Source organism: Apteryx rowi, unplaced genomic scaffold (assembly GCF_003343035.1).
Source record: "Apteryx rowi isolate R43461 unplaced genomic scaffold, aptRow1 scaffold_17, whole genome shotgun sequence".
NCBI lineage: Eukaryota > Metazoa > Chordata > Aves > Apterygiformes > Apterygidae > Apteryx > Apteryx rowi.
The window spans coordinates 869,115-884,338 of NW_020447974.1; the positions used below are offsets into that span (position 1 = coordinate 869,115).

At 36.2% G+C, this 15,224-nt stretch overlaps 1 protein-coding gene across 1 annotated transcript; it reads right to left on the bottom strand.

The window, feature by feature from the left end:
- Positions 1 to 746: 746 nt before the first annotated feature.
- On the bottom strand, positions 747 to 14,163 carry LEO1 (LEO1 homolog, Paf1/RNA polymerase II complex component; the record flags this gene model as incomplete). The annotated part of the gene is made up of 11 exons (XM_026060682.1): positions 747 to 3,151; positions 7,276 to 7,373; positions 7,640 to 7,826; positions 8,156 to 8,291; positions 8,893 to 9,027; positions 9,318 to 9,412; positions 9,769 to 9,853; positions 11,407 to 11,552; positions 12,176 to 12,270; positions 13,047 to 13,154; positions 13,416 to 14,163. Coding segments are annotated over 11 exons (1,938 nt in total), but the record flags the coding sequence as incomplete, so codon positions are not given.
- Between the last annotated feature and the right edge of the window lie 1,061 nt (positions 14,164 to 15,224).

Below are 15,224 nucleotides of genomic sequence, written 5' to 3' on the forward strand. Positions count from 1 at the left end.
CTACAGCCAAGCCAACGGTTACTTTGGCCGAAGAAAGCATCCTTCCATGTCCTTTAACTCATGATCACACCAACTTTTTGAGCTAGTTTTGATGTTCACATGGCCAACAAGCCAATTCAGTTGGTCCACGTGGCAGAAAACTCAAAAACTCAGCAGAAGTTTCCTGCCAATTTAGCAAGCTTTTACTTTTGACTCACTGAGCTGGGATACACATCACCAAACCTGCTGCAAGGAAGGAGGAAGGATTGCATGGGCAGCTGTTCCTTCCAGTGGGTAGCAATCCATCAGATGTGCTGCAACATGAAAACAACGCCGAGCTGCATAGCTATGATGGAGAAAAACGCATAGTGGAAAATGCTATCCAGTACAAGAAAGAAAATGCCAGTTTAACAGTTGGAAAGCATAGAGAATATCTTGAAACAACAACAAAACCAAATAGTCAAGAACATCTTTCAGCAACTGTTTTAAGAAAGTTTATCCTACATCCTAGCACAGTAAATCTAGTACTCAGACAGCTTAAGATCAGCTCTTCAAAGGAATTTTTTTTTTGGAAGTAGTCCAAATCATACTCTTCCTGGAAGAAGTATTCTGACTCATCAAGCACAAGAGTAAACATTCCTTTCCCTTCTCCTTACCCATTTTGCTTTTGGTTTAATATTTTTAATTTAATGGCATAAAACTGTCTTCAAGCTAAATAAAATTATACATTAAGTTCATAACTAACAAATACCGTGGATAAGACTAAGTTCATTCAAATGACTTTAATTACAATATGATTATTAAACCAAATTAAACTCAGAAAACACTGTTTCTAAAATTCCATGTTTAAATAAGACTTTAAAAGAGCAATTTATAAAAGAAGACAGTATAAAAAATACTTATTTTAATCTTTTTAATCCCCAGAAATCTTCATTTTTGGAAGCTGAAGCAGGCCATTTAGTAAGTAAAGGCTTAGTCAGCATCAAACCTATGAAAGTGATTAACACGTTTTCACTCTTAGGAGTGCAGGAAAAATAAAAATAGCCAACACACTTTAATTAAACTGACATAAAAGCAAACACTTGATCAGTGAACTTGTGGTGTGTTGCATATGCCAGCTTTGTTGTTTAAGAGGTATCTGGGAGGCTTTTATGTGAAAGTACAGCATGTTACATTCACATCTCTGTACAGCTGGCTTCTTCCTGAGAAAGCGATGCGCGCAAAGCAGGTAACCTCATGGAGGGAATCAGTCTCCCAGCAGAGGTCTAAACTAAGAGGATTACCGGGTCAAAATTCCAGCAGATGGAAAGAGGTGTTATCCGTACATTAAAGGGAGAGAGGAACTCTTAGATAATAGTCCAATTACAGGGAAAAAAAAAAWAATAATAACAGTTTCTCAGGCACTCAAATTCCTGAGTAGAAATTCTTCACTTTGTTTTCCGTATTTGCAAATGTCTATACTGCAGGCAGCTCCTCAATAGAATATATTAGCACATGCAGAGCTCTGTGCTGCTGCAGCTAGACTGCTCCCTGCACCTTCCAGGCAGGAGAAGTGGAGGTAGAGTACTTTGGTAAACTACTAGCCTAATTAAAGGTGACAGAAGCAAGATGTCCAGGTTAAAAGCTATAGCTGGAAGACACCAGGGACTGTCAAGACAGCAAAATGCTCACCTTGTGGCACTCAAACCTTCTATCATTTTACAGAAAAGCAAGATTCAGCTGGGGAAGACAGAGATGGGTAATAGTCATTCTTACACAACTATTACCTACTTTGTCTTATGTAACATAAATCCACACAATCAGCTTTCTACAGCATCAGTCAATGGTTTCATTTAAAGAGGTATTAAGCTAGTTCTCTTTTTATTTCTGTTATCTCTTCAAGTCACATCCAAACTCTGTAGGACTGTGTGAAAAGTCTGTTAAAAAAGCAACACAGATAACATCTGAATGCTATCTCACCAACTAGGGAAACTCTACCTACGAGATATTTAATCTTAGAACAAAAGTGAGGAAAAGTTCAGATACTTCTTAAACTTGCAGCCTTTCCCCACTTTACAATTGGCATTGCATAATCAATTAAGGTGTTCAGAAATAATGCAAAAAAAGCAATGATTCTGTTCACAATATTCTCTTCCAATAACTTCCTAGCTCAGCAAACCAATTCATAAAGCCAACCAGGAATAATAAGAACTAGCACCATAAGGATCATATGACATTATGAAATGCTATTATTGTATTTAAGATGTATATTTGCATTGTGGTTCCCAGCACCTTTTAAAGGAAACGTTCATGTCTCCTTGCAGAAATTTTTCAACTTTGTTTAAATAAGTGCTTTTGCTCTAACACTTACATCACTAGCATATGCTCATTATTATCTTTTAACTCTCAGGCAAGAGAGGGATTTTTGTTCCAGACTTCAGAAAATGAAAAATACATGTCTTAATGTGAACAGTTTACAACTCTAGGTTAAGGGTTGAGTCCTGTTTTAAATATAGTTGACTGCAGCAACTTCACAGGTTACACAAACAGGTTAAGAAATATTTTCAGTCATTAAAATATACCAGCATAATAATGTACAGTCCATAGTCACCTGAAAATAATGAATGTCTAGGAAAAAGCTAGTATTGTACTGTACTACTCATATGTTCTTCCAACTCCTCCATACAAAACGATAAGCTAAGTCTCCATATCCTCGTCGAGCAGGCTTATCGTTTAAGCATTCTTTATGAAGATTATAAAGATTTCTCCTAATAAACTTATTAACATCAGTGATTAATGCAGTTGGGTAACCACTTACTACAGTTCTCAAAACTGAAATGTACTGTACAAGATAAAAAAAAAGGACACTGTGATGCCTGSTGCAACAGCTGATGCAATAAAGATAAAGCATTTTAAAAATAAAAGAAAGTCAGAAAACTTTATTCACACCAGAAACATAGACGTCAATGGAATATGTCTTTATCAAAATAACCCCATTATGGTTACTTACACTTTTGCTGTAAGAGAACTGTACAATATATATATAAATATATATATTAAAAAAATCAGCTTTTGTGCTATCTCAATATTAATCATCATCTTCTTCCTCTTCATCGCTGATCACATATTTCTTATGCTTCTTACTTGCCTTGTCATCATCCTCAGCTTTTCTCTTTCCAGAAGGTTCACCTTCCTGAAGGCAAAAGAGAAGAAAAATAAAGCCAACCCATAATTCAAGTTAAAACAAAAACTCAGAACAGTAAAACATCCAAAAAGTATTTCTTGAAAGAAAAGCAAAACTACTTGTTCTAATTCTTTCCATTTGTGGTAGTCCGATGCAGGACTATTTCTCAGTTCTTTAAGTACAGTCAACATTGCTACCGGTCACAGACCCCAGCAGGAGAGGGTCCATAATACAGCTGTAACTCCATTTACCTCAATGGTATATAACTACACCTGCTTCAAAGTCAACTATGGCATAAAGTAATTGATATCATAACCTGGATTTATGGCATGTGCACTGTTATTCTCAGCACTTACGAATTAAGTGGATAAATTTGAAATAAGCCTCTAGAAATATAATGCCTTGGTATTTTAGATGCACTCCTAAAGGACACGCTCTTCAAACAGTGCCAAAAGCCTACTACCAAAATCTGTATTACACTCTCCATGGAGTAAACTGGGTACAAATTAAAAATCATAAGAACAGAAATTTAAGTTTACATACGGAGGGGTTTAATATAATTTTAAAATCCCTCATTTATTTCAAATGCTAAAATACAGGCTTTCAGTGCGTGAAGTAAACTAACATACAATGTTTTTCTGCAGGTAAAAAGATTAAGAAGATAAGGTAGAATAGTTATTGATCTCATATCTCTTAAAGGAAGGACAATGTGTAACTTCATGATAAAACTCTCCTTTTGGTGTAAAGTCAACCCTTATACCAGAAACAGGTGAAGCAAATCACAGTGCAAAGCTCTAGAACTTATACTAAATTTATGAAAACAACTATTTGTGAATACAAGAATAGGGAGGGGGAAAAAAAAGATTTTGATTAGTCAAGTAGCCTACAACATAGACCTGAATTGTTTCATAACCCATTCATATTGGAATTCAACCTTTTTTTTGTTTTTGTTTTTTGTCGTACTGTGTCTCTAAGCAATACCACAAAGCCTTTCAGAGGCCAGATGTCCAATTTCTAGCACCCAAATACAGAGCTGACAGGTTGATGTTTAACCTATTTGCATTTTGACCAGTTCAGTTTAAATCAACTTTCCAAACAACAGTTTGATTCAGAATGCTATGAAAATGTTTGTTCACATCACATCTCACTAGTTGCTAATGCAAAACTCATCAATTTTGATGTGAAGAATGAATAGTAACTCAATTATTGTTTATAAAAGAATTGACTTTTAAAATATATTCTCAAGTCTAAGTAACCTCATATCTTTTTCCATTTTAGTTATTTTTTTTTACAACAGCACATACTAATTGCAGTTTAAGAAGCAGCAAAAGACAACACAGGTTTTCAAAACTGTAATAAGCTATTTTTTATTCAAAACATTTTTTTTTGTATTAACAAACTAGTAGGGGGTGAGAATCTGACCTAGGAGGAAATTAGTAAGCATGGAAAATGGAAATTATCAAGGGTGGGAATTTCAGTGATACCTTCTTCCTCAGAACAAGCAGGTTCTTGTAATCTAGCTAGGCTATTGTTAATGATTCATCATCCTATTTAGCAGAATATCCCCATTAATTACAACAAAAACAGAAGTACTTGCCACTTAGTGATAAAGTATATTAAAATAGATTGACATTTTCAGCATTGAAGACAAGTTGTTACCAGCACAAAGATTTGTGCTGTGCTGTTGACTGACAGGACACAAAAGCACATCCGTGCACAAGGGAGTGCAATGCTACCTGTATATTAAAATATTACATATTATAAAAGCCATACTTCCATATGTGCTAGCTGAAAATAAGTAGTTATGCTCTTCTGCTTTTTAAATACCGCAGCACCCCTCCGTGGCCATGATGGGAATATCACCTTTAAATCAAATAATTTTAAAATGGAGGCTATCATTGCCCAAGCAGCAGAGAAATCTGTTTGGCTAAATGTTTTCTCTTGAGAGACTAGAATTGCAAAGTTTTGATGTTGCTGTATCATAAAAGTAACATCTGGCAGTGTCTTGTCAATAAAGAATTCAAATTTATACTAACAAACATTAACAGAGCTCACAAAATTACTTTTATTTACACACCTAACTCAAATTACATCTCTCCCCAGTATAATAGTGTCATATTTTCTGAAATACTAAATTTACTCAACAAATAATAAAAAATCATGAATTTCAAAAAAAAACTACTTTTAGCTTCTCCTCCATATTACAGTGCCTTTTAGTGCAAATGCTCAGCTGATGGTGTAAGAAGAATAGCATCACAGCTACAAGAACACACATTCAGAGTAGAACCATAGCAAACATCCCAACAGCTGGGAAATAAGACACACTTGATGAGAAATTTATATGAAGCACAATATAGAAATGCAAATGAGAGTAATCTTATTCCTTCCTTCCTGTACAGGGTTATGTGTCATACTGAAAACTATGTCACACAGAGGTCATTTAAAGCCAATTTCAGAGTTTCAGCAGCTGTGATTACAGAAGTCTGATTTGCATTCACTAAAAGGACACATACCAAACTACACTGCAAAATTATCCTCTTAAAAAGAAAAGCATGTTTTATTATAGAAGCCCCTAAAAGTTAAGAGTAAGATGCTAGCTACTTCAGTAGCTATCAGGKTAGCGCACTAGAAAGCACTGAAGGAAATCAATTGCAAAGAAATCTAGGCCAATAGCTAAAATAATTGAAATAGTTCAAATCATCTCTTAAGGGAAATGGTGATATAAAGCCAAAGTTGAATAAAGCCTTGAAAGATATTCCAAAAGCTTACACTGACCTACTCAAACTTCCTGTATTTTTAGGCTTCTGTATGTTATTCTACATATAAATATTTAATTTAAAATAAAATATAATTTAAAATAAAGCAGGACAGGAAGATTAGTGAAACTAGAACTCAARTGTAATAACACTTCTTTTATATTCTACAAGATAGTCATAAGAACCCATGAAGACATGTAAGTTTGGGTATATTATGCTCCCACAGAGTGAGGGTGGCTATCAGCAGAGCTCAAGTGTGCCCAAACTACCTCTGCTAAGGCACATTTGGCTTGGAAGAAGTGGAAGCTCAGCTCCAACTCAGGGCTTTACCCTGTTGATCAAAAGCAGGATTACAGTAATACAGAACAGCCTGTGTCTAAAATGAAGTGAGCTATTGGGTACTGAAACCAAGCAGGCCAAAGACTGGGCCCAAACCAGCTCCCTCTTGCAGCAGGGCAGCAGTAAGCCAGGGAGCTAGGGTCAGTTGCCCATTTCAAAAGTTTGCTCTCCTCTCAGCTCCCGAGGGCGCACAGTAAATGTCTTGTGGCTTTTTGCCACAGAAGCATTTCAGGATGAGGAGCAAGGGTCAAGAAGGTATACAGAGGTATAGTTGAATAGCTGATGGAGAATAGAGTCCACATACTTCTTGGTTCCACTTCTGCCACTGGATGAGAAAAGTTTTTAATCTTAAAAATGGTATCAGTCAATTTTAAAAAGTATTACACCACAGTGCAATATCAGGAAAAGTGACATTACCATAGACGAACAAATCTCGAGATGTGGTATACACACAGATTCATTTGTGTACACCTAGCAGTGATCAATTACAAACAAAAAAAATCCTTAAAATTTTAGGAGAAACAGTACTACCACTGTAGCTAACATTTGCCTTGATCATGGCCTAATGTCTAGGATGATATTTGGGTGAGGGATAATGTTTGTTTAGCAATGCATTAACTGCACCCCAGTTTTTGCAGAAGTGCTATACGAAGAGGCTTCCTTGGTTTCCATAATAAACAGAAGAGGAATACATACCTTAGCAGACAATACTGCATGAAGATTCTGATATTATGTTTTCTTACTCCTTGCATAATTTTGGTGAAGTCATTTTACATAACTCTACATTAATTTTTCCATTTATAAAACAGCAATAATATTAGCGACCTCCTTCAGAAATTACTCAGGTCTATGAATTAATGCAGTGTATGAGAAATTAGCATGATTAATTACTGTGGAAAGTATGCCAAGTCAAATAATACATTCATCACAGCATAAATGAGACTAGAAAAATCTCAGCTTTTTAAGAACTGGATTTAGGCAAGAAATGCTCATGACCAAAAACAAGTAGCCTTTTAAGAACAAAAATCCTTTTTTTACCTCATCACTAGTAAGTTTCTTTGCCTTGAGCAGTCTTTGTGTTTTATCTTCATCTGAGCCCTCATCACTGTCAGAAGAATAGATTCTAGCACGTTCCTCTACAAAGAAAAATGAAAAGATAAATATTCATCTTTATCCAAAACTGGTGGGGAAAGGATGGTATTAAAAATAATTCTCTTACTTTTCATCCCACAAAAAGCAGGCAGAATCTAACCCCAGAGTAAAAAAAAATTATACCAGTTTAATTCATGTTTTCTCATGTCTCAAATGGACAGGTAAAACTATAGTCTTACCAGGATTCTCCTGTGAAATTATTCCATCTGATTTATACAGGCCCCATTTACCTGCTGGTAAGATTTATTACCTCTGATGCCACCTTTATATCTGTTTTTGATAGCTGCTAAACTGATTGCATCATCTCCCTCATCCTCTTCATCATAGCGATCAGGTTCTAAATAATTTGCACTCAGACCACGCTGATGCTGCTTCTCCCGCATTCTTCGCTGCTGAGACTCTCTACGAATGGAAGCTCTTAACCTCTCCTCTTCTTTCTGTCCCCCCCAAAAACAAACAAACAAACACACAGTGTATAAAATCTGAGGAACAAAAAAAACCCAAAAAACCCCAAACCTCTGAGCACCTAGTATTCTACTGAAGCTTTTGAAATCACTTCACAGCAGTGTAAAAACTATCMAGCCAGAAAACAAGCCATTTTAAAGCAAAAAAGATGGCATGCTCAAACTACACTCATGCCTAAACAACTCTTGTCTATATCTCCAAAATGCAGTGTTTTTCAGGAAGCCATTGCATGTTCAGCTATATTATATTTGTGATTTTTTAGATCAAATCAGCAAATAAAAAAATTCCCATGTGACAATACCTTAATCATTTCTGTGCGCTGAGACTCTGGGTCGCGACCTGCCATTGGCAAAATACGGATTTTCTGGGTCTTTGAACATCTATCTGCAAGGGACAGAGTCATCTTCCTGTGGGTGGCGCTGTCCGTAGAGTGTGGCCTGTTACAAAATTGGTAGGCGTTAAATAYTTCTTAAAAGAATGTATCCAATTTCTAAGGACAACTGTTGGGCAGGCACACTTACAAATTCAAATATTCATCTGCACAAAAGTGAAAGCGCTATTATGTATTTAAAAGTCACATGCACTGTAACAGATACTGGAAAGATCAGTTCCTCTCCCAGCAATCACTCCACAGTCCATTACTGGCCTAAATAATCATCCTCACATTTCAGTTCAATATCCCAAGCCATAATCATCATTTTGATGGCAATCATAAACCAGAAAAAAGGTTTCTTTCAGAGAGCATTAATATTCTTTCTGATTCATATGAGGGCCTTCCACTTAAAAATGTAAATTAAAATATATACAATTTTAAAAAAATGTAATAGATACTGCAGTGCATAGCATACTGGCCTTTCAGACTGGGAGACCTAGCTTAGGAAAATCTTATCCAAATACTGACTGTGGAAAACAGCACACTCTTATTAAAACTGCTTAGCTCTGAAGGTTTACAAAATGTATCTCTTAATTTTTATATGTTAGTTACAACAGTTCATTGCAAAAATAATATCACCATTTGATACGGAATCATACATTTACCTGAAGGTTAACTTTGTTTTGAAAACAGCCTGTCCTTGTAGACCCGTCCCTTGTCTGATAAACAGATGGTTGTGATCTCCCTGCAGTGGCGCCTTGTATACGTCAAAGACCTCATTGCCCAAGTGCAGTGACATGCTTAAAAGAGATTCACATTATCGGTTACTTTATAAAGTGACTACATTCTACTGTTTGCCTCACTTGTAAACGGAGGAAGCCTTCCTGTTTCCTTTTTATATATAGCCAGTAATTATATTCCAATTCAAACGAAGCAGAGCCTAACACTTTCAAAGCACTGAGACTTTTTAATTAACTACTGCTGTGCAGAACTGACTTCAAACTTTGTTGGGCTTCTAATTTTGCATGCCAGGGCATTTCACTGAAAGACAACTACTGCACTCCTTCAACAGCAGAAAGTCCAAACTAACCTTCCATCCGACCATTTGACTATCCGTGCATTACTTTCTCTAATCTCATTTCCTTCCTCATCTCGCCGCATTCGCCACCGTATGGTGTTTTCTACCTGTGAGAACAAAAAATTGTTTTAACTCATAGTAAGGAATACTGTTGTAAAATTGTAAAATATACTCTACAGAAGTCAAGAATTATGGTTACAAGGGCTAGATAATATGCTGCATGATGCAAAGAAAGGAAGATGAAAGGGATGACTTTTACACAATGCAGCTATTAAGCTTTTTTTTTTTTAAGTAAGAAAATGTTAGGCATTACTAACACTGACCAACTTTCTTCAGTGCTGAACTGGCCCACACCTTCATAATCTGAGTCATAACTCAAAACACCATTCTACAATATCTGAAATATACTTCAGAAAACATAGCTAGATGATTATGAAAGAAAATAGGAAAATTAACATTATACCTTGAGTTTTAACCTAGTTCTACCCTCTTCATCAAGCATCTCCTCATCTTCAAATTCATCCTCGTAATACTGGGGATCAAAAGGTCTGCAATAAATTATACAACACAGTCTTTATTCTTCTAAAAATTTATTCAGATTATTCTAGTGTTGTGCAAAATAACAGGTGCTTGAAATGTTTAAATTATAAGCGGCACACAACATTAAGCACTGCAGCTGTGAGACAGCCAGTTCTGCAGTAATGGAATTTACTGCATTGATTGTACACCACAGGAAACCTACCCAAGTGTCTTCACTACCATCAATTATAGCAACTTCTAACATTCAGACTCTATAAATGGCTCTAGTAAAGAAAGCAAGTCTGCCTCAGAAAATACTGTTTCTTTAGTATCAGGATGATGAGGTCAGAGTTTGGAACTAGTCTGGAACTAAGTCTGGAACTAAATACATATATTATACAGAGAAAGTCAAAAGAAAAATGATTATCTTGTAAATTTGGTGAATTAGGGATTTTCTACCAGTACAATGTTTAAGTCTCTATTTTTTATTTTAATCACAAAACCAAACAAAGGGAAATAAGAGATAATTTTTCCTCTCTTCCTTCAAAAACCTGATGACTGAAGAAAAAAAAAAAAGAAGTGCCCATTTACTAGCCTCCTTCCCAATAGTTTCCAGGTTGCTGAAAGGGAAAATAAATGACAGTAATAATAAATAATAAGTAATACAATCCCTGCTACTGTAGAATTCCATTTTCAGTCCTATCTGACCAACCCCCTAAGATCCTCAGGACTTCTCTCACTGATTACAGCCACTAACCAGATTTTTAACAATTCTCTCCTGAAACAGCCTATAGCAGGACAGTCTGAAGAATTATTTGACTAACATATGACAGAAACAATGCTGCACTGCCAGGTAGGAAGACACCTATTAAAATCTCCAATAAAGTTTTTTGATGAAACACTCAAGAGGCGGATTTAACAGCAATTCAATAGAAGTGTTTGAGGTGGGCTTTAGGGCCACACCTAATATCACAAAGGACTCTTAATTTATTTTGTTTCTCTGTATGAATCCAGAGAATTTCTTTAGCTTGAATTAGATAAATCATAAAGTAACTTTTATATATATATATATATAGAGAGAGAGAGAGAGAGAGAGTGTGTGTGTGTGTGTGTGATATATAGTGTGTGTGTATATATTTTTATACTTTTTATATATGTAACTTCTATACTAAAATAGTATATGTAGCACACACAGGTAAAAATAGGTTGATTTTAAAATTCAAAATAAAATTTTAATTACTCAGCAGTACAGAATGAATCAGTACATTTTGCTTTCATATCTCTGAGAGCTTGAAGCTATGTTTAGAATTCAACTGACAGTATATACTTTCATTTAAAGCATATTTGGGGGGGGTAAGATGAAAAGTTACTCAATCAAGCTGAACTACAAACTTGTAAGAAAAATCACTCATTTCTTGATTAGATAATAATCAAATGGAGATTAYTATTGATTGACCACACAAAAAGTGTGCATCTTAACCATTTTAAATATGGCCAACATATTTAATTTACTACTAAAACAAAAGCAATATAGTGAAACACTAAAAAAAGCCTATTAAATATGTATTTAACACATAATTACCTGGGCTCCACGCTAAGGAAGTTGGGCAGCTTCACAAAATACAAATCATTACCCAAGTCTGTGTTTACTTTTGGTATTTCTACCTCTATTCTGGTCTCTGGAATAGGCTCCTCTTCCTGCTGTTCTTGATTCAGCCCATTCTCATCCTAATGATGAAAAAGCAAAATAAGCATAAGTGAAAAATGCCAATCTCACTGTTGTTAAAATAAGCGCTTGCATTTTGTCTGAAGACGTCATCCATATGCACAGATGGAGAGGAGGTAGCTTCTGATAAAAAAACTTGCATATTCTCAGTGAAAGTAATCAAACTCAGCATTTTCATACCCCACTTACAATGATTTCAAACAGGAGAGGAAACACAGAAAACAAAGAACTGACATAAAAATAACAGTTGGGGATAACTTTCGTAGATGAAAAAATGTTTTTGTCTTTTATCATCAGGACTCACAATGAAAATATTTGTCAAACTGCTGTACTAAGGTACCAAAGGCAGTTATGACTTCACACTTTACTTGGTGACAATCAATACATTTCTTTTATATATGAAAAGTGGGGCAGGGGTGGGGGGAAGATGGATAAATGAATCTATCTAACAGTGCTACACGTAAAATTTTAATAATAATTTTAGCTAGGGCGAAATTATCTGTTGCTTCTTACTTAAGCACTTGTTGTTGGCCTTTTTTTCACTAAGCTGTATCAAGCTCAATCAGTCTTCCAAATTTCAAAGTGGAACGGCAGGTCAATTACTTCAAAAGTCAAGTCTACTCACAATGGGCTGTCCTGGAGTTGGTGGCTTGTCTTCTCCATCACTCCCTGAAGAAATGTCATCTGCACCTCCAAACAGATCCATAACATCTGTATGTTCTTGAGCAGAAAAATTATTATTTTTAAATATGCATGTACACACACACAGACATACATATACACAAACACACACATAGAAGAAAGATTAACACATCTTTTGCCTTTATTACCACTTAAAATCACCTACAAAGATTAAAAATTGAAAATGTTTATGAAGCAAAGATTATTCTCTCATCTCACAAAAAAATTTTCCCTTGTATTTTTAAGCTGAAGATTCAAGCTATGTTTGTCCTGGAAATGCTCTATTAAGTGGGAGTATCTGGTTGAAAAACAGCAACAGAAAAATCAAGATTAAAAATTCATTTTTTATTCAATAAACAATATAAATGTTTGTAAACAGCAACTTTGTTATACATTTGGAAATTTTACTTCTGAGAAGAATCAAAACCTATTTCTCAGACAGTTAAATATCACAGAAAACACTGTATATTCTCTCAGGCTCCTCTGACTATATGCACCATTTCTTTACCTCCTTCAGAAACAAAGGAGTGAACCAACATTTACGTAAGAAAGGTTCTACCTTTCATGGAGGAAACCGAAAGGCAGATAGAGCTAACCAGAACTAACCATCAAAAATACAGTGCATACTTTCCCACATGGGATTTCTGCTGTACCTTTTTGTTATTTCTGTGACATTATAGTTACACTATATAGCAAACAATATTAATTGTATCAGCTCTGTGGCAGATGAATGAGGCAAGTTTAAGACAAGGATTAAAAAACAAATGAACCAAAAACCCACAAAAGCCTCACATGCACACAACCCCACCAGTTACCTTTTTGTCCTTCTGTATCACTGTCCACTTCTGAATCTGATGCAATTGGTTTCTTTCGTTTCATTCGCAAAACTTCATCTTCACTATCACTGCCCCTTGCAGACTCTACTAGAGAGTATAATTATTCTCAGCAAATTAAGAATTTTGTTCCACATATTTTAGAATTCCTTTGTACTAATAAAGTTGATTCAGATGATAAGGAATTTTAAAAAGCTGCATAAAAAACCTTTACAAAGATGACCATAGTTGAAAGCTAAGTGATCAATGCCTTTACATTTAAGTCTGAGTCTTTTCAATCAATATAAATGAAACAACAGAGATCAAACTGGCAAAAAAGAGGCAAATTATTACCACAGTATTCAGTCCTACCAGATTTATGTTCTTGTTCCTCCTCATCAGAGTGTTGAGCCCTTTCGTCATCATCAGAGTTCTGCATCTTCTCCTCGTCAGAATGCTGGGCCCTTTCATCGTCATCGGAGTTCTGCATCTTCTCCTCATCTGAGATCTGAGGCCTCTCTTCATCATCGGAGTTCTGCATTTTCTCCTCGTCAGAGTTCTGGAGTCTTTCCTCATCATCAGACATCTGTGGCCTTTCATCTTCATCAGAGTTCTGCACTTTCTCCTCATCGTCAGAGTTCTGCTGCCTCTCCTCATCATCAGAGTTCTGCTGCCTCTCCTCATCGTCTGACTGATCACTTTTGTCCTCTTTGCCCCACTTTTCATCTTCTGAATGTGCTTTGTCAGAACCGTCTCCCTCTGAATGATGGCTGCCTTCATCTGATCCATGCCCTCTGTCATCATCATCATCGTCATGAGCAGCTTCTGAAACACTGTGCTGATCCACATCAGACTGATCATTATCTTCGTGCTCAGAATGTCCTGAAGCCTCAGAGCGATTGTACGATCTTTCAGAGTGGTTGTCACTCCCTGTATGATGTGATGCTCCTTCATCCTCACTATCATCGCCAAATAACTCTTTGTTACTAGGTTTTATTGCTTCCCTGTCGTCATCCTGGTCACTCTCGCTTCCAGAAGCATTACTGCCAGAGCCAGCATTCTCCTGATCGGAATCAGATTCAGATCCAGAATCAGAATCTGCAAAACAAACGTCACCCTTTCAAAAGTTAAAATGTCCCTACAAGGAGAAAAATAAAGAGACGTGTATTGCTTTAAAAGAAATAAAAGGCAGAGAACTATAAGAAACAACTRTAAAAGTTACCCAGAACAACAAAACGTTACTGATACAAACAAAGGCACAGGCAACGAAAGAGACAATGAAAAAGGATGGATAGCACATAATGTTTCAAACCACAATGTATTACTTAAGATGTAAGCCCGTAGAAAGAATATGCAGGTATACAAAAGACAATAAAATTTGAAATAGCAAGGGCATAAAATAAATATATATAGTGTTTATGAAAGTGTACAAATTTAAAACTATCATCATTTCTGAATCAAAGTTAGCTGCCCCACCCCTTCTTTGTACCCTGACACACTTGCTACAGTGGAGCTACTCCTAAGTGCTGGGGTTGTGGCATACAATTGTAATCAGAAAAAAAAAGAACATTTGCTTTGAAAAATCGTTTATGCACATTGGGAATAGCATTCTGAAAATACGCAAATGACTTAAACTCTGAAACAGTATCTATGGGGATGCACTCCATCATTTCCCCTTGGATGCTGATGACAGCTAAAACTTTTCCAGATAAAAAGGCGCAAACAGGAAACATGCCTCATTCCCATCATCCCAAACCCAAGCAGCTCTAAGCAAACATATGATCAAACTTCCATTTATCAAATTCATTGTCAAAATTAAACTTTTCATTTGTTTCCGATTAAGAGTTTTCCAAGGATGTGGTGACAGGACAGAGTCAATAGAAAATGTTTGTTCATTGATTTGGATCTTTATTTTAGAGTATGTAAATAACAATTCATGCACTAACTGTTAAAAGGAATTAAAATACCTTTACTACAGTAAAGCACTTTAAAGGGGGAAACAACTATGAAGGCGCACACTGCTGTGCTTGTTGGCTAGAAAACGAAGTGTGCCAAGAGCTGCAGGGCAGCACCCCTTGCCGCAGAAACCCAGGGAGGAGGGGGGGGGGCGCTCAGCCGGATTCACGAGGCGACACCCTCCTCCGCGCCCCGCAGCCCCCCCGGCCGCCGGGCCCCGCCGCC